This window comes from Salmo salar, chromosome ssa09 (genome assembly GCF_905237065.1).
Source record: "Salmo salar chromosome ssa09, Ssal_v3.1, whole genome shotgun sequence".
Taxonomy (NCBI): domain Eukaryota; kingdom Metazoa; phylum Chordata; class Actinopteri; order Salmoniformes; family Salmonidae; genus Salmo; species Salmo salar.
In genome coordinates this window covers 4,483,424-4,504,310 of record NC_059450.1, presented here as the reverse complement: position 1 = coordinate 4,504,310, position 20,887 = coordinate 4,483,424, and the positions used below count along the sequence as shown (strand labels likewise).

The window sequence follows — 20,887 nt, the reverse complement described above, 5'->3', positions numbered from 1 at the left end:
AATTTACCACAGGTGGATTCCAATGAAGTTGTAGGAACATCTTAAGGATGATCAATGGAAACAGGATGCACCTGAGCTCAATTTCGTGTCTCATAGTAAAGGGTTTGAATACTTATGTAAATAATGTATTCATGTTTTTTATTTGTATTAATTGCAAAATGTCTAAGAACCTGCTTTCACTTTGTCATTATGGGGTATTGTGTGTAGATTGATGAGGGGGAAAAATTATTTAATCAATTTTAGAATAAGGCTGTAACGTAACAAAATGTGGAAAAGTGAAGGGGTCTAAATACTTTCCGAATGCACTCTATAACAGCATATGACATTATATATTTTTGTCTTAACATATAGATTGTAGATGTCATGTAGATTGTCATGTAGATTTTCAATCACCCTATCTGTCACTTTGTCATTGTTGGTCCATAAAACTGTATTATCATTATTTATCATTAGATAATATCATCAGGTAGCACTTTAGATGAAATTAAACCTACTGTACATACCAGGGGTGTCAAACTAGTTCCATGGAGGGCCTAGTGTCTGCGGGTTTTGATTTTTCCTTTCAATGAAGACCTAGACAACCAGGTGAGGGGAGTTCTTTACTAATTAGTGACCTAAATTCATCAATCAAGTACAAAGGAGGAGCGAAAACCTCCAGACAATCGGCCCTTCGTGGAATGAGTTCGACACCTGCTATATACGATGGAGGTACTCTGTCGTAAGTTCACTGACTGATTGTGTCATTTTATTACCACGACCATCCTCTTCACTTTCTCTAGGTGGCAGCACCTCTGAAGCAAATGACCCAAAGCAGGACGGAGATGACGGCTCCTCTTTCACCAACTCAGACGGAGAGATCTTCCTGGATGCTCTGAAAGGTAACGGATGATGAAATGAGAGACAATTACAGTACACTGTCTATGAAATATAGGGCGGCGACCAGCAAGGTAGAGGTTAGTGAGGTGGACCAGTAGTAAGGTTGCTGGTTCAAGCTTCAGGCAGGCGTCAGGCAGGGTGATAAAGGTAGGAATTGAACTGGCAATCGGAAGTCTGCTGGTGTCTGCTTTCAGGTACCTTTCACTACTGTTGTGCCCTTGAGCAAAGCGCTGCTCTGCAGTTGACACTGTGCTGCTCCCAGCCTATTCTATTCTATTATTTTCTATTCTAGTATATGTAGGCTATTGCATCTGGAACATTGTATATTGTGGGTTGAGGAATAAAGAAAAGGGGCAGCGTATTCCGTAAGACATCTGCACGGAGCATATCCTTTGACCATTTCCTGTGTCTGTGCCTGTATAGGGATGGAAAGTGATGGAGAGGTGATCATCTGCCCTGTGCAGAACTGTAGCCACTGTGAGACGGGCGAGTGTCATGAAAACGAGGAGGGGACAATGTGTTACTGTGACGAGGACCTCGTACTTGCCCCCGACGGTGTCTCTTGTGTCAATGCATCAACAGGTCAGAGACACACATACTCTCTCACTCTGATGCACACACATGCACATGCACACATACACACACAACCTTTGTGGTATAACAATCAGAGATGTATGTGCCTTACTCAATTTGATGACTATAATAGAATTCTACATATAAATTCAAACATAATTAACCTTCCTTAACCTGTTGAGGACCCCTTCGAGATAGGATCCCATTAACGGGATCATTTGACAAAATAGCATGGCGCGAAATTCAAAACAACAAAAATCTAATAATTTCAATTTCTCAAACATACGACTATTTTACACCATTTTAAAGATACACTTCTCGTTAACCTCTCTGGGGTCGGTGGGACGAAATCGTCCCACCTACGTAACAGCCAGTGGAATCCTGTGGCGCGTTATTCAAATACCTTAGAAATGCTATTACTTCAATTTCTCAAACATATGACTATTTTACACCATTTTAAAGACAAAACTCTCGTTAATCTAACCACACTGTCCGATTTCAAAAAGGCTTTACAACGAAAGCAAAACATTAGATTATGTCAGCAGAGTACCCAGCCAGAAATAATCACACACCCATTTTTCAAGCTAGCATATAATGTCACATAAACCCAAACCACAGCTAAATGCAGCACTAACCTTTGATGATCTTCATCAGATGACACTTCAAGGACATTATGTTATACAATACATGCATGTTTTGTTCAATCAAGTTCATATTTATATCAAAAACCAGCTTTTTACATTAGCATGTGATGTTCAGAACTAGCATACCCCCCGCAAACTTCCGGTGAATTTACTAAATTACTCACGATAAACGTTCACAAAAAACATAACAATTATTTTAAGAATTATAGATACAGAACTCCTCTATGCACTCGCTATGTCCGATTTTAAAATAGCTTTTTGGTGAAAGCACATTTTGCAATATTCTAAGTAGATAGCCCGGCATCACAGGGCTAGCTATTTACACACCCACCAAGTTTAGCCCTCACCAAAGTCAGATTTACTATAAGAAAAATGTTATTACCTTTGCTGTTCTTCGTCAGAATGCACTCCCAGGACTTCTACTTCAATAACAAATGTTGGTTTGGTCCCAAATAATCCATAGTTATATCCAAATAGCGGCGTTTTGTTCGTGCGTTCAAGGCACTATCCGAAAGGGTAAAGAAGGGTGCCCGATGCGTTTCGTGACAAAAAATTCTAAATATTCCATTACCGTACTTCGAAGCATGTCAACCGCTGTTTAAAATCAATTTTTATGCCATTTTTATCGTAAAAAAGCGATAATATTCCGACCGGGAATCTGTGTTTTAGTACAAAGAGAGAGAAAATAAAAACATGGGGTCGCCTCGTGCACGCGCCTCAGCTCATTGTCCTCTGATAGACCACTTAATGCAACCACATTGTCTGATTTCAAAAAGGCTTTACAGCGAAAGGAAAACATGACATTATGTTAGGACACCACCTAAACAAGAAAGCCACACAGCCATTTTCCTAGCAAGGAGAGGCGTCACAAAAACCCGAAATACAGCTACAATTAAGCACTAACCTTTGACGATCTTCATCAGATGACACTCATAGGACATCTTGTTACACAATACATGTATGTTTTGTTCGATCAAGATCATATTTATATCCAAAAACAGCATTTTACATTGGCGCGTGATGTTCAGAAAATGTTTAGCCTCCAAAACTGCCGGTGAATGAGCACAATGAGCACACAATCTAAAGTTTCCAAAACGGTTAAAATAATGTCTGTGAGTATAACAGAACTGATATGGTAGGTGAAAACCTGAGGAAAATCCACCCAGGAAGTGCTATTATTTTGAAAGGCTGTTTGAAAGGCTGTTTTTCCATTGAAAGCCTATCCACCATACAAAGACTTAAGACCCAGTTCATGATCTCTATGGCTCAGTTGGTAGAGCATGGTGTTTGCAACGCCAGGGTTGTGGGGTCGATTCCCATGGGGAGCCAGTACGGGAAAAAAAATGTATGAAATGTATGCATTCACGACTGTAAGTCGCTTTGGATAAGAGCGTCTGCTAAATGACTAAAATGTAAAAATATGTTGTGTCAGTCCGCTAGGGACCTTTTCCTAATGTATTAAGAGTATGTTTATCCTATGTTATCATTTAGTTAGCTAGTAAATAAATAATTAAACCAATTTGTGTTGTACTGAATTAGTAAGGCTGGGTTTTTTGCAGATACAAGAGGTTACGACTGTTCAGAATGATGATATGATACGAGGTTATGATTAACCTCTGGGCGGGCGAAAAATCCTATCCTCATTAGCATAACAAAATGTAATATATATATTTTTTCAAATATAGGACTATGTTATATCGTTTTATAGATAAACCTCTCCTGAATCGAACCATGTCGTCCGATTTCAAAAAGGCTTTACAGCAAAAGCAAAACATTAGATTATGTTAGAGGAGTATATCGTAAAAGTAGCCACATAGCCATTTTCCAACCAACCACATGCATCACAAATAACCAAAAAACAGCTAAATGCAGCACTAACCTTTGACAATCTTCATCAGATGACACTCCTAGGACATCATGTTACACAATACATGCATTATTTTGTTCGATAAAGTTCATATTTATATATAAAAACAGCATTTTACATCGGCGCGTGACGTTGACTAACTTTTCCCTCAAATCCATCCGGTGAAACAGCGCTACAATTTACTAAATTACTATTCGAAAACATTTTTGAAATGTAATATTGTCATTCTAAAATGTATAGATGAATATCTCTTGAAAGCACCTGTAATGCCAGATTTAAAAATAACTTTACTGGGTAATCACACTTTGCGATAAAAGGGGATGCGATACTCAGAAAAATAGGCTACCGTTACAGGTCAGCGCCATCTTGGAACAATCGCATATCAAATCTACTCTTGTATACTATTGTCAATAATCCCTTACCTTTGATTATCTTCATCAGAAAGCACTTCCAGAAATCCCAGGTCCACAACAAATGTATTTTCGTTCGAAAAAGTTAATCCTTTACGTACCAATAGCTTGTTCTTGTTAGCGCGTTCTGAAGGCTGCTCCAAAAGTTCCGTCGGCCGCGGGACTCCTCTTTCAATAAAGTGCTTTTTTTTTTTTTTTAGGTTTTTTCAAACATGTCAAACGTTGTATAACATAAATCTTAAGGGCCTTTTTCAACCAGAGCTCCCATAAGATTCAAGGGGGGCGATTGCATTGTCTTTCTAAACGTTTCGAAAGGGGAGGGTAGCCAGGGGCGCCGGCGTCATAATGGTGATGGCCCTCCTCATGTGACCACTTTCCACAGCCTCTCATTCTGTCAGTTTTCACAGTAGGAGACTCAAACCACTTTGTAAAGACTGGGGACATCTAGTGGAAGCAATAGGAAGTGCTCAATGAACCATTGCTCACGGTGTGATTTATAGGCAAAGTGATGAAGTTGAGTCCGCAATTCAGAATTCCACATCCTGTTACGATCGGTCTCGGGGTTTTGACTGCCATATGAGTTCTGTTATACTCACAGACACCATTCAAACAGTTTTAGAAAATGTAGGGTGTTTTCTATCCACAAGTATTAATTATATGCATATCCTAGCTTCTGAGTTTGAGTAGGAGGCCGTTTAAAATGAGCACGAAATTTTTTCAAAAATCGCTGTAGCGCCCCCTATCCTAGGCGACCGTCAAGAGGTTAATACGTTGACCTTTAGAGTAACTTAAGGATGTACAATTTTTTTAATTTCCGCCTAAAATGACATACCCAAATGTAACTGCCTGTAGCTCAGGACCTGAAGCAAGGATATGCAAATTCTTGATACAATTTGAAAGGAAACACCTTGAAGTTTGTGGAAATTTTGGAGAATATAACACATTTCATCTGGTAAAAGATAATACAAAAATAAATACATCCGTTTTCTATTTAATTTTTTTGTTCCATCATCTTTGAAAAGCAAGAGAAAGGCCATAAAATCAGATAGGAGTTTAGGTGTAATTAAATATTGGCCACCAGATGGCAGCAGTGTGTGTGCACTGGATAGTGCACAACAACAAAAGTGTTTTGTTGTTGTGCACTATCCTCAAACAGTAGCACGGTCTTTTTTCACTGTAATAGCTACTGTAAATTAGACACTACAGTTAGATTAACAAGAATTTAAGCTTTCTGCCCATATAAGACATGTCCATGTCCTGGAAAGTTGGCTGTTACTTACAACGTCATTCTAGTTACATTAGCGCATGTTAGCAACAACCACCCCGGTTTAAAACAACCTCTCTCATGGTGACAACCTCTCCCAGGACATAAACAACCTCTCTCATGGTGCCCCAAATTCCTAATGAGTTAATTGTTACATTATTCATTTAATTGGGTAACAAATACAATTAAACATGGTTAGTTGAGTCGATAAATAAGTAAAGTCTCGGCATATTGGACCTCCCATGCGAGGAATCCTTACTGTTGAATTCAGTCTATATGAATTGTGTAGCAAATTACATTATACACCAATAGAGCTGTAGGCAGGATTGTCGTTGAGATTGTGTGTATTTCCCATTTGACCCAGATACCAGGGAGAGATTGTCTCCGGTGTTGTATACCTGACAAAGGGTCAGCGTGTGTAGGGTGAATTATTACATTTCCAGAGCTAGGACATATGTGCCAGCCAATTATTGACATTTTAGAAAATATAAAGCTAAGTATTCTCTGTCTATCGCACTACAAGAGTGTGAGTAACTTAGACACAGCGAGTATTTCTTTATGTTACCGCGTGTTCCAGTAACATTGCTAGCAAGAAACATTGATTCAGTTGAACGTGAGACATCATTAGTAAACCCCAGGCCCCAAATTGAAGGGGACCCTGTTTGTGCTTGAAGCAAACACTCTTGTACAAGAACGGCTAGCTTTGCGTTAGAGGCTAAGCTAACAAAGAGAGAGCAGACATACTCCTTTGTTTACAGCGGAACTTCCGCCTTGGGCGACGGTAGTCCCGCCTTTGCTGGAATCCCTTGTGAGTTCAGCTTTCAGGGGTAAGTGACCCCTTGTGGTGAAGAATCACCAGTAAAGATTGTTTTTTGTTGTTGTATTTTTTATCCAATGTGAGGGCACAACGTATTATCACATTTGTAACAACTGGTTACACTTTAAAATAGCCAATCAATTTCAACTGATGTGATATCACTGTCTCATTCGATTTAACCTCTCTGGGCTAGGCGGGACGAACTCGTCCCACCTACGCAACAGCCAGTGTAATCCAGTGGCGCAATTCGTGACAAAAAAATTCTAAATATTCCATTACCGTACTTCGAAGCATGTCAACCGCTGTTTAAAATCAATTTTTATTTAATTTATCTCGTAAAAAAGCGATAATATTCCGACCGGGAATCTCCTTTTCGGTAAACAGAGGAAAAAACACAAAGACGGGGGCGGCCAGTGCACGCGCCTAAGCCCACAGTCCCTTGATCGGCCACTTGAGAAAGGCGATAATGTGTTTCAGCCTGGGGCTGGAATGACGACATTCAGGTTTTTCCCGGGCTCTGAGAGCCTATTGGAGCCGTGGGAAGTGTCACGTTACCGCAGACATCCTTTGTAATGGAATGAGATGTCAAAGAAAGACAATAAATGGTCAGACAGGCCACTTCCTGTAAAGGAATCTCTCAGGTTTTGACCTGCCATTTGAGTTATGTTATACTCACAGACACCATTCAAACAGTTTTAGAAACTTTGGAGTGTTTTCTATCCAAAGCCAATAATTATATGCATATTCTAGTTACTGGGCAGGAGTAGTAACCAGATTAAATCGGGTACGTTTTTTATCCAGCCGTGTCAATACTGCCCCCTACCCTCATCAGGTTAACAAGGAAGTTCAATTGCCAAACAAATCTTTTTACCAAATTGAAAATTTGGATAAGACCCAAATTAGTTTGTTCCAACCATTGAGACATGTTAAACTTGTCAATCTTTCCTAGATAAAGTGACGCTTTCAGGTTAATTAAAGTTTAATTCCCAGATAGCCTATACAGGTATGATTCATTATTAACATTGCTTAATCAATAAAATTAGCTTTCAAATTTAATTTACGCCCAACTCCCACACTACTGATCCAATATTGATGATTTGTTAACTTTTATAAATAGATTAAAATTGTTTTTGCGGCTTCCAACGACTCAAAACCCAAACTTTAAGATTAACAATGCGCAAGCTATCAGAGGGGGTTCCTCTCATTCCCAGGCTAATAAGTGAACCATCACCAACACAAAGATTGATCGCTGACCTCAGCAGCGATGCAAACCCAACTATGCCGAAGGGCTGAGAATGTTAGATCACAATGCCATAAGCAAAAAAATAGGGACAGGCCTTGTAAAGGTTTTCTACAGTTTAGCCCTGAACTATGGCCACCAGCACAGATGGACATTGGTCCAGTACCTCAGTGCCCAGCAGAAGCACGAGCAAGAAACGGTTGAGATAAAGGGACAGCTGGAGAGAACAAGGAAACTAATGACAAAAATACTGCTAGCCAAGGAACTGCATTTGAGAACAACAATTAAAATAACTGTCAAAAACGTATTACGATGAATGAGCACAAACTTTTGAACAGGCATACTAATATAGTCTTTGTTCAGCCTACTCAATGAAACAGGAATGGAAGAGCTACTACCGTTCAAAAAACTATTCTCTCAAACATGTATCTCAACTTCATTAACTACTTGGGCCCTACAGCCCATGTAGGTTTTCCAATCTCAGAACTTAGAGAGCTCGTGAGCACAGCTTTTGAGGCATCAAAAGCGAGCTGCTATAAGAGCCCTGATGTCTCCCAACCAAACAGGTAACGCAACGATCGACCTGGCCGCTATGTTCCTATACCCAACACACAAAGGGTCTGTGCACAAGGGTAACAAAAATGACAAAGGTTTCAATGTCGATCAATTCGTAGAATGATGTTCTTTAAAAGTTCTGCTAAGAGAAGTACAGAAGTGCAAAAAAAATTGAGAAAGAGGAAAAAGTTAAGTCACCATGACTAGGCGTGGATTTGCCAGAGAACAGGTCCGCTGAAATTAACAATCTAGAAAAAAGAAACGCACACCTTTAAAGGCGAGGTGCTGGCTAGCGGAGTAGAACACTAGAAAATAAAGGAAAGCCGCACACTCTAAGAGCTCAGATGCAAAAATGTAATAACCAACGTTTCGACAGCGAAGCTGTCTTCATCATCAGCTTCGCTGTGGAAACGTTGGTTATTACATTTTTGCATCTGAGCTCTTAGAGTGTGTGGCTTTCCTTTATTTCCGCTGAAATTAACACCATTTTGAGGACGTAAATGATCTCACTCAAAACCCTATCCAGGGACCGCTCAATCAAGAAACAAGCCCTCAAGCTTTGACTATAGACTCAGATACAAATGTTGCGACGCACATCGTAAGCAACATCACAATAGCCGATTCCACTCAAACTCCGATACAGGACCCACTTAGTCACGAAGTACATCAGTCTGTCTTGACAATTGACACAGGTAACACACCACACTGTTAGGGATATGATGAGGAAAAACAACACAAACAGGCCATACCTCAAAACAGTCTTAGAGGACTGCTTGACCTGTAATGCGCTGATCGACTCAGGCTCAACAATTTCCCTCATGAATCAGACTTTGCTAGACGAAAGGGCAGTGGACCCTTTTGGGTAAAAACGGAACAATGCGACACTAAACTTTGTGGTTTCACCTAGACGACCTCGCCTCTACACAGGCGTCACCTACTAAAAATGAACTTCCAGAGTGTGTCACTTTTTCACCCGTTGTACGTGACTAGCATTGACACCGAGCAGATGCTGATTGGAGTAGATTTAATAGACCGTTTGGTACAATTAATGGATTGGAAGAACAACCAAGTTTGGTCACAAATAACCATGCTACCTCCACTGACACCACCACCTTCATCAGAGGCTACCTGCAATACATTATGAAATGACGAAGGAACGGTGACATCAACAGAAGAACCCCTGGTGAACTTGGTCATTAGTGGCAACTCTAAAGTTGATCGAACATGAGGTTTTCTTGTGCAGCTCGGGTGAATCTCAAGCCGACACATAACGACCTCCATTGATAGGCAGTGTGTGCCTAAACAACACAATGGTTGAGGATGCCATACTGGCAACCTGGTCGGAAAAATCAGCAATCAGTTTGGAAATGTTCAACAACATTTCAAAACGGCTAACTGCCAACCCCTTGTTCCGAAAATGTTCAGATTCCCACTGGGAACGACTCCCCAAACGACACTAACTGCTTTAGTGGTGTGTACGCTGTCAATCTGCAATGTCACCAAGGAAGTATTTCACTACCTACTGGTTGTCGCGACCTTCCAACATAGTCTTTGTGGGAGCGGACATTTTGAGTGTTGGGTGTTAAACTCGATACCATAAACCAAGCTCTGCAGTCTTTGGCACAGCCAGCTCAACACGCCTTTTCTTTCGACCTTGTGTGAATGGCTTCCGGGCAGACTATTCCTGAAGCTTGCGAAGTGGTAACTGATACCGGCAAGAACCACAGGGGTTTCTGTAAGACTGAACCTAGCGGCCGGCTACCAAATGGAAGGCACTGCTGCGTTCTTCCAACCCTCTCCGCAACTATGCGACTTGGGGCTAACCATCAATAGACACCCGCTGTTGGAGCTAAATGCTAGATCCACTTACCTCTTGGTTCAGAATCTGACCCAAGTGGATGTTTTCATTTCTCAGCACACTCAGCTATGAACACTGATCGATTGCTCTGTCCATGTTGTCTAGTTGGTTGTTCCTGTGATTGGGCCACTTCCTTCCTCCCTAGACCCATGTGGTGAGGGAGAGGCACTTTTTACTTGTCCGTCACAGGTACTCCCGTATTACCAGTTGATGACACATCCACGTTCACACTGAAGGTAGACTCAGACCACGACATGTTGATATACTCCACTGTCACGGAGGAAGATACCGCATCTTCTTCTGCATCTGAAGTACACACTGATGAGGCAGCAGCTGGTGGTTCACCCACCACTAACAAGCCGTCACCAGCTGATGAAGACCTGTACGATATCACTGAGCCATATCCTGGCTTCTGTTTACAGGTACTACAGCTAATGACAGAGGCAGATGCACTTGTCAATGACACGGGAAAACAACAGTTGAGGGACTTGTTTAACCTCTATGGGCTAGGTGGGACGCTTGCGTCCCACCTACTCAACAGCCAGTGTAATCCCGTGGCGCGATATTCAAATACCTCAAAAATGCAAAAACTTCAATTTTTCAAACATATGACTATTTTACACCATTTTAAAGACAAGACTCTCGTTAATCTAACCACACTGTCCGATTTCAAAAAGGCTTTACAACGAAAGCAAAACATTAGATTATGTCAGCAGAGTACCCAGCTAGAAATAATCAGACACCCATTTTTCAAGCTAGCATATAATGTCACATAAACCCAAACCACAGCTAAATGCAGCACTAACCTTTGATGATCTTCATCAGATGACAACCCTAGGACATTATGTTATACAATACATGCATGTTTTGTTCAATCAAGTTCATATTTATATCAAAAACCAGCTTTTTACATTAGCATGTGACTAGCATGTGACTAGCATTCCGACCGACCACTGCCGGTGAATTTACTAAATTACTCACGATAAACGTTCACAAAAAACATAACAATTATTTTAACAATTATAGATACAGAACTCCTCTATGCACTCGATATGTCCGATTTTAAAATAGCTTTTCGGTGAAAGCACATTTTGCAATATTCTCAGTAGATAGCCCGGCATCACAGGGCTAGCTATTTAGACACCCAGCAAGTTTAGCACTCACCAAAGTCAGATTTACTATAAGAAAAATGTTATTACCTTTTCTGTTCTTCGTCAGAATGCACTCCCAGGACTTCTACTTCAATAACAAATGTTGGTTTGGTCCCAAATAATCCATTGTTATATCCAAATAGCGGCATTTTGTTCGTGCGTTCAAGACACTATCCGAAAGGGTAAAGAAGGGTTACGAGCACGGCGCATTTCGTGACAAAAAAATATAAATATTCCATTACCGTACTTCGAAGCATGTCAACCGCTGTTTAAAATCAATTTTTATGCCATTTTTCTCGTTAAAAAAGCGATAATATTCCGACCGGGAAATCGTTTTTTATTACAAGGAGAGTGAAAGTAAAAGCATGCTATCCCCTCATGCACGAGCCTCAGTCTGATGGCCCTCTGATAGAGCACTTGCCAAACGCGCTAATGTGTTTCAGCCTGGGGCTGGAATTACATCGTTCAGCTTTTTCCCGCCTTCTGAGAGCCCATGGGAGCCGTAGGAAGTGTCACGTCATGCCAGAGATCCCCTGTATTTGTTAGAGATGATCAAGGAGGGTAAGAAATGGTCAGACAGGCCACTTCCTGTAAGGAATCTTCTCAGGTTTTGGCCTGCCAAATGAGTTCTGTTATACTCACAGACACCATTCAAACAGTTTTAGAAACTTTAGGGTGTTTTCTATCCAAAGCCAATAATTATATGCATATTCTAGTTACTGGGCAGGAGTAGTAACCAGATTAAATCGGGTACGTTTTTTATCCGGCCGTGCAAATACTGCCCCCTAGCCCCAACAGGTTAACAAACACAAAGATATCTGGTCGACAGACTCGCTAGAATGCGGGGTTACAGGTATTCATGTGGTGCATATTCCTACACCATCCGGAGCAGCTCCTACAGTGGGGGAAAAAAGTATTTGATCCCCTGCTGATTTTGTACATTTGCCCACTGATAAAGAAAGGATCAGTCTATAATTTTAATGGTAGGTTTATTTGAACAGTGAGAGACAGAATAACAACAAAAATATCTAGAAAAACGCATGTCAAAAATGTTATAAATTGATTTGCATTTTAATGAGGGAAATAAGTATTTGACCCCCTTTCAATCAGAAAGATTTCTGGCTCCCAGGTGTCTTTTATACAGGTAACGAGCTGAGATTAGGAGCTCACTCTTAAAGGGAGTGCTCCTAACCGCAGCTTGTTACCTGTAAAAAAGACATCTGTCCACAGAAGCAATCAATCAATCAGATTCCAAACTCTCCACTATGGCCAAGACCAAAGAGCTCTCCAAGGATGTCAGGGACAAGATTGTAGACCTACACAAGGCTGGAATGGGCTACAAGACCATCGCCAAGCAGCTTGGTGAGAAGGTGACAACATTTGGTGCGATTATTCGCAAATGGAAGAAACACAAAAGAACTGTCAGTATCCCTCAGCCTGGGGCTCCATGCAAGATCTCACCTCGTGGGGTTGCAATGATCATGAGAACGGTGAAGAATCAGCCCAGAACTACACGGGAGGATCTTGTCAATGATCTCAAGGCAGCTGGGACCATAGTCACCAAGAAAACAATTGGTAACACACTACGCCGTGAAGGACTGAAATCCTGCAACGCCCGCAAGGTCCCCCTGCTCAAGAATACATATACATGCCCGTCTGAAGTTTGCCAATGAACATCTGAATGATTCAGAGGACAACTGGTGAAAGTGTTGTGGTCAGATGAGACCAAAATGGAGCTCTTTGGCGTCAACTCAACTCGCCGTGTTTGGAGGAGGAGGAATGCTGCCTATGACCCCAAGAACACTATCTCCACCGTCAAACATGGAGGTGGAAACATTATGCTTTGGGGGTGTTTCTCTGCTAAGGGGACAGGACAACTTCACCGCATCATTTGACGGGGCCATGTACTGTCAAATCTTGGGTGAGAACCTCCTTCCCTCAGCCAGGGCATTGAAAATGGGTCGTGGATGGGTATTCCAGCATGACAATGACCCAAAACACACGGTCAAGGCAACAAAGGAGTGGCTCAAGAAGAAGCACATTAAGGTCCTGGAGTGGCCTAGCCAGTCTCCAGACCTTAATCCCATAGAAAATCTGTGGAGGGAGCTGAAGGTTCGAGTTGCCAAACGTCAGCCTCGAAACCTTAATGACTTGGAGAAGATCTGCAAAGAGGAGTGGAACAAAATCCCTCCTGAGATGTGTGCAAACCTGGTGGCCAACTACAAGAAACGTCTGACCTCTGTGATTGCCAACAAGGGCTTTGCCACCAAGTACTAAGTCATGTTTTGCAGAGGGGTCAAATACTTTTTTCCCTCAATAAAATGGAAATCATTTTATAACATTTTTGACATGCGTTTTTCTGGATTTTTTGTTGTTATTCTGTCTCTCACTGTTCAAATAAACCTACTATTAAAATTATAGACTGATCATTTCTTTGTAAGTGGGCAAACGTACAAAATCAGCAGGGGATCAAATACCTTTTTCCCCCACTGTACATTTGTGAGATAATACAAAATTCTGCTTGCGGTGTAAGCAGCAGTACAGGAGATTGTTGACTCTCTACTAGCAAAACAGGACTATGACAGTCGACCCTCGTGACCAACACAAATTGACTTTCTCTTTCTCGAACAAACTCTTCACATTCAATCATTGCCCATTCAGGTATACGTATTCCCCAGCAGAATTCAACATGTTCCTGCACAAGGCAAAGCGGATGCAGCCACCTGGGGGACGATAATCAATGTTGATGATGATCTCATGAGGAGTGAGACATGGTCGCACCACCTCAATGAGATGGACCACATTCTTACCCAACTAACTGCAGCCAGGGCTAAGTTGGCAATCATGAAAGGACAGTGGTGCAGGACCAAAGTAAACTATGTTGAACTTCTGGTGGGTGCTGAAGGCATCCTGCCACAATCTAGCAGAGTTCAGGGAGACCGCAATATCAAAACGCCACCTAACCTTCATGAGGTGCGCTGCTTCTTGGGTGTATGTACTGTAATTACTCCCGCCAGTTCATCGAACATCATGTCGATTTGTCAAAGCCTTTGACCCATCTTCTTCAGAAAGATAGCCCTTTCGTTTTGGATACCACTCACAACAAAACTTGAAAAACCTTGAAAAACCTGCTTTGTGAGGCACCCTGCCTGGTATACCCCAACAATGACGAGATGTTATTTTTGGAAGTATGTTTCTCAGAGCACTGCCTTAGTGCTGGGTTGTACCAAAAATACGACAAAGACTGACGTGTGGTTGCTTACGCAAGCAAAACCCTCAACCCTGCAGAACATAAATATTCATACTAATATTTGACAGTCTGGGCAGTCAAGCACTTCACCAGATACGTCGGCGGACAAAAAGTGATCATAGAAACATGTCATTTTCTGTTGAGCCAACGTCTCAGGGAGGGAGCTGTACACAACACTGCTAAGCCATGGTGTGGTGGTAAGCTACGCAAAAGCAAAAAACCTGCCTTTGGGGTGGGGCTTTGGCAGTGTGTCAAAGCTGTGGTGACGATGACATTAACTTCAACCTGCCCCCGTGCAACGTAGCTCCGCCATTATCTTCGAACCACGTATGTCTTGGCATGCTGATGGCCTTCGTTGAAGGCTGTTCTTACCGTCATCTAGGCCACTTGCAAGCTGGTGTAGGATTGGTATGGCACAACGACAATCCATGCAAACCACTTCAATTTCAGCTAGGCAGCAAGACCAGCCAGTATGCAGAAGTTGCTGGCGTACTTATCACCCTGCAAACTGCATGCAACACAACTTGGCAGAACTTGCAATCTGCACCGACTCAAACTATACCAGACTCACCTTCTTATGCCGCTTGCCATTTTGGAAACAAAAGCACGTGACTATTTCAAGTGGCAAAGAAGTGAAAAACAAAGAGCTCATTCTAGCCTGTGACCTCATAACGGAACACGACATACAGGTGTATTGGAAGAAAGTTAAGGGACAATCCAAATCACCCGGTCGTGACAAACTTGGCAACGATAGCATGGCAAAATCTGGTGTGATTAACGGCACTACTTGGGAGTTCGATGCTCGGGACACATTGATCACGGTGCCCCCATGATCGCCATATGGCACTGCGGGAAACGTCTACGCATGAACATAATGTGTTGCTAACCCATTCATTTCAGAATGATGACCTGGTAGCAATGCAACACCAAGATGAGACCGTTGCCACTTTGATGGATTTCTTGTCGGATCCTGTCAGTGACCGAGCTGGCTTTGGCAGGCTCACACAACTTGCGTTCGCAGTATGCCACTAAACAGCACCTCACACTTGTAGATACCCTATTAGTATATGTTTCGGAAACTGACACCACACAAAGGTGGGTGGTTCCCAAAGCACAGAGGGGGATAATAATAGCTCATGCCCAAGATGAGCCATGCGGAGGCCATAGGGGGTCAAGGCGACATGCGAAGCATTGCAACAAGTGGCCCACTGGGCACACATGGAACAAGACATGGGACAATACGTGAGGGAGTGCCTAGTTTGCTGCTAGTTTCAACTCTCCAAGCTACTTCACAGCACACCCTTGCTCAATCCAGATCGACTGGGTTGGCCCAGTTGCCAGGTCGGCAAGAGGCAAGAACTATCTCCTCACAGTGACTTGCGCATTCACAAAGTGGGTTGAGTGTCTGCCAGCAACCAATTGCACAGCGGAACCACGGCCGTTTTCTTGCCGAACCCCGTTTTCGGTCGGTTCGGCATGCCAAGAGAAACCGTGGACAGCAACTAAGGAACCCATTTTTCGGCTGCTGTAATGACTGAACTGTGGCGGCTTCTGGGAGTCAAAGCCAAGCTCCACATTGCGTACCACCCTAGGAGCTCTGGCAGAGTGGAAAGGAGCAATTAGACAAACATCAGAATCCTGAGGAAATATGTGGCAGCCAAACACAAAGATTGGGAATTCAAACTCCCACTGGTACTGATGGCAATCAGAGCCACATGCAATAGGTCTACAGGAATAACACCATTTGAGATTATGACGGGCAGGAAAATGACCAAACCCGTGGGAGTAGCAAAAAAGTTCCTGCCCCCACTGGTCAGGACCACACAAGATTGTGTTCAAGCTGTCACCTGTGGCTTATCAAATCACAATCAGCAAAGGTTGACAAAACACCACATTCAAGTGGGTCCACAGGAACCAAATCAAGTTGTACACTCCCCCCATGGTAATAGAAGGGGGGCAGTCTGTCCCAAATGGATAGATCCCTAGCAAAACCCGAGGTACAAAATTAAATTAAAAAAATAAATAAGGTACCCTCAGCTGATCCCTTCCAGGAGATCAGTACGTTGTATCTAAACATATTTTATTTTTCCAGCTACAAGATATGCATTCTTTTTCACATTTGATATTGTCCTGCATTGTGCTGTTCGAAATAGGAAAATCTGCAAAATTAGTTGTCAAAACGTTTTTCTTATACAAAACAAAAATTAAATAAACAATATCTCTAATTATGCGTTTTTGTAGGATGGAGATCCTTTGGCTGATCTTTTCACTCTGCACCCTGGTCAAAACCAACCCAGCAGATGTACTCACGAGTGGACCCCTTACAGGAATTGTTCTCCGCGATGGTCCAGGACTCCTTATATCCAACAGCAGAGAACACATGCATAGGGTGGACGGCCGCCTAGATGCAGAGAACATGTACCGCCAACACATTCCACCTGCGGCACATTTGAGTTGGGCTGGGGCTTATTGGACCACCCAGGCAGTTAACCCCTGGTCGGGCATCCAGCGAAAAATCCTATCGCCATTAGCATAACAAAATGTAATATATATATTTTTTCAAATATAGGACTATGTTATATCGTTTTATAGATACACCTCTCCTGAATCGAACCACGTTGTCCGATTTCAAAAAGGCTTTACAGCAAAAGCAAAACATTAGATTATGTTAGAGGAGTATATCGTAAAAGTAGCCACATAGCCATTTTCCGACCAACCACATGCATCACAAATAACCAAAAAACAGCTAAATGCAGCACTAACCTTTGACAACCTTCATCAGATGACACTCCTAGGACATCATGTTACACAATACATGCATTCTTTTGTTCGATAAAGTTCATATTTATATATAAAAACAGCATTTTACATCGGCGCGTGACGTTGACTAACTATTTTCCCTCAAATGCATCCGGTGAAATGCGCTACAATTTACTAAATTACTATTCGAAAACATTTTTAAAATGTAATATTGTCATTCTAAGATTTATAGATGAATATCTCTTGAAAGCACCTGTAATGCCAGATTTAAAAATAACTTTACTGGGTAATCACACTTTGCGATAAAAGGGGATGTGATACTCAGAAAAATAGGCTACCGTTACAGGTCAGCGCCATCTTGGAACAATCGCATATCAAATCTACTCTTGTATACTATTGTCAATAATCCCTTACCTTTGATAATCTTCCTCAGAAAGCACTTCCAGGAATCCCAGGTCCACAACAAATGTATTTTCGTTCGAAAAAGTTAATCTTTTATGTCCCAATAGCTTGTTCTTGTTAGCGCGTTCTGAAGGCTGCTCCAAAACTTCCGTCGGCTGCGGGACTACTCTTTCAATAAAATGCATTTTTTTTAATTTAGGTTCGTTCAAACATGTCAAACGTTGTATAACATAAAACTTTAGGGCCTTTTTCAACCAGAGCTCCAATAAGATTCAAGGGGGATGATTGCATTGTCTTTCAAAACGTTTCGAAAGGGGAGGGTAGCCAGGGGCGCCGGTGTCATAATGATGATGGCCCTCCTCATGTGACCACTTTCCACAGCGTCTCATTCATTCAGTTTTCACAGTAGAAGGCTCAAATCACTTTGTAAAGACTGGGGACTTCTAGTGGAAGCAATAGGAAGTGCTCAATGAACCATTGCTCACTGTGTGAATTACAGGCAAAGTGGTGAAGTTGAGTCCGCAATTCAGAATTCCACATCCTGTTACGATCTGTCTCGGGGTTTTGACTGCCATATGAGTTCTGTTATACTCACAGACACCATTCAAACAGTTTTAGAAACTTTAGGGTATTTTCTATCCACAAGTATTAATTATATGCATATCCTAGCTTCTGAGTTTGAGTAGGAGGCCGTTTAAAATGGGCACAAGTTCTTTTCAAAAATCGCTGTAGCGCCCCCTATCCTAGGCGACCGTCAAGAGGTTAAGCACGCCCAGATAGACACTACCCACATGATGTCCCAACTACAAAAGTTCACAGTAACCCAGTCAGAACTAGCAGAGCCCAGGGGAGAAAAACTATTAGTCGGGGCGCTACTTTCAATAGGGGTACCTATTTGCTCTAGGTACCACAGCCGTCAATGCAGTCAGCCTAGCCACAGTTAAAAGAAACGTTAGGGAGATTACGGAAGAAATGCCACTTATCCCGAGTGGCGCAGTGGTCTAAGATACTGCATCTCAGTGCAAGAGGCATCACTGCAGTCCCTGGTTCAAATCCAGGCTGCATCACATCCGGCTATGATTGGGATTCCCATATGGCGGTGCAAAATTGGCCCAGTGACATTCGGGTTTGGCCGGGGTAGGCCATCATTGTAAATAACAATTTGTTCTTAACTGACTTGCCTAGTTAAATAAAAAAATATATATAATTAACCAGCAACAGATTAAATCACAGGCAATCAGGTTGCAGCATGTGGGAAGGTCTCGCCAGGATACTATTCTGGTGGTAAACACGCATGTTCCTGTTGGTAAGAATGCTAGTAGAGGTCATAAACCATGACTATGCCTATGTCCAATTGGTTGGAGGATGTTCTCCATGAAGTTAGCTCTTCTATGGGCCACTTGGCAATGAATAGAATCCCCTCATATCTGGTGCACATGACCTTAGCTACCACAACTACAAATAAGCCATTACTGTCACACCTGGCCTATAGTCTGGGGTCTGAAATGTCAATACATGTTGATGTTAATCGTAATGAATTGGGATTTTTACTGATGCTGCTGATCATTGAACTGGAAAATATCTATAGGTTGAAAATGGGTTTAAACGTAGGATTTTGGTGTGACAACACCCACATGAAAACCACCACACCCCCAGTCATACCTTATCAGGAACCCAGTCCAGATTTCTATCACACCCGTAACCTGTCAAAGTGTACTCAAACCAAAGACATCCACTACCTTTTCCCAAGCAAACTATTCGTCAGGGATAACACTGAGCGCCTTTGTGGCCTTAAGCCTATTGCCAGCGAAGAAGGCTGTAGAGCCAAACTAACAGCAAGAGATGGGGTCACCACTACACAAATGGAGGTGGTAGGGAATCAATGGCTGGTTAACCTGTTAGGGCTAGGGGGCAGTATTGACACGGCTGGATAAAAAACATACCCGATTTAATCTGGTTACCACTCCTACCCAGTAACTAGAATATGCATATACTTATTACATATGGATAGAAAACACCCTAAATTTTCTAAAACTGTTTGAATGGTGTCTGTGAGTATAACAGAACTCAAATGGCAGTTCAAAACCTATCTCTATCATTTACTAAGGATCTCTGCTCTAACGTGACACTTCCCACGTCGTCCATAGGCGCTCAGAGCCCGGGAAAAAACAGAATGTCGTCATTCCAGCCCCAGGCTGAAACACATTATCGCCTTTCTGAAGTGGCCGATCAAGGGACACTGGGCTTATGCTCGTGACCCCGACCGCCCCCGCCTTTGGGATTTTTTCCTCTGTTTGCCGAAAAGGAGATTCCCTGTCGGAATATTATCGCTTTTCTACGAGAAAAATGTCGTAAAAATTGATTTTAAACAGCGGTTGACATGCTTCGAAGTACGGTAATGGAATATTTCGAATTTTATTGTCACGAATTGCGCCATGCGCGCGACACTTCTTTACTATTTCGGATAGTGTCTGGAACGCATACGAACAAAACGCCGCTATTCGGATATAACGATGGATTATTTTGGACCAAACCAACATTTGTTATTGAAGTAGCAGTCCTGGGTGTGCATTCTGACGAAGACAACAAAAGGTAATCAAACTTTTATAATAGTAAATATGATTATGGTGAGTGCTAAACTTGCCGGGTGTCTAAATAGCGAGCCCGTGATGCCTGGGCTATGTACTTAGAATATTGCAAAATGTGCTTTCACCAAAAGCTATTTTAAAATCGGACATATCGAGTGCATAGAGGAGGTCTGTATCTATAATTCTTAAAATAATTGTTATGCTTTTTGTGAACGTTTATCGTGAGTAATTTAGTAAAATGTTAGCGAATTCCCGGAAGTTTGCGGGGGTATGCTAGTTCTGAACGTCACATGCTAATGTAAAAAGCTGGTTTTTGATATAAATATGAACTTGATTGAACAAAACATGCATGTATTGTATAACATAATGTCCTAGGGTTGTCATCTGATGAAGATCATCAAAGGTGAGTGCTGCATTTAGCTGTCTTCTGGGTTTTGGTGACATTATATGCTGGCTTGAAAAATGGGTGTCTGATTATTTCTGGCTTGGTACTCTGCTGACATAATCTAATGTTTTGCTTTCGTTGTAAAGCCTTTTTGAAATCGGACAGTGTGGTTAGATTAACGAGAGTCTTATCTTTAAATGGCTGTAAAATAGTCATATGTTTGAGAAATTGAAGTAATAGGATTTTT

At 42.0% G+C, this 20,887-nt stretch overlaps 1 protein-coding gene across 1 annotated transcript in view; it reads left to right on the top strand.

Annotated features, from left to right (window-relative positions):
- ros1 (c-ros oncogene 1, receptor tyrosine kinase) overlaps positions 1–20,887 on the top strand; it is a 174,823-nt gene that overhangs the window by 94,902 nt on the left and 59,034 nt on the right. The window contains exons 13-14 of the mRNA XM_014209994.2: positions 780–878; positions 1,300–1,458. Coding sequence (XP_014065469.2) covers positions 780–878; positions 1,300–1,458 — 258 coding nt within the window. The remainder of the gene's footprint in view (positions 1–779; positions 879–1,299; positions 1,459–20,887) is intronic.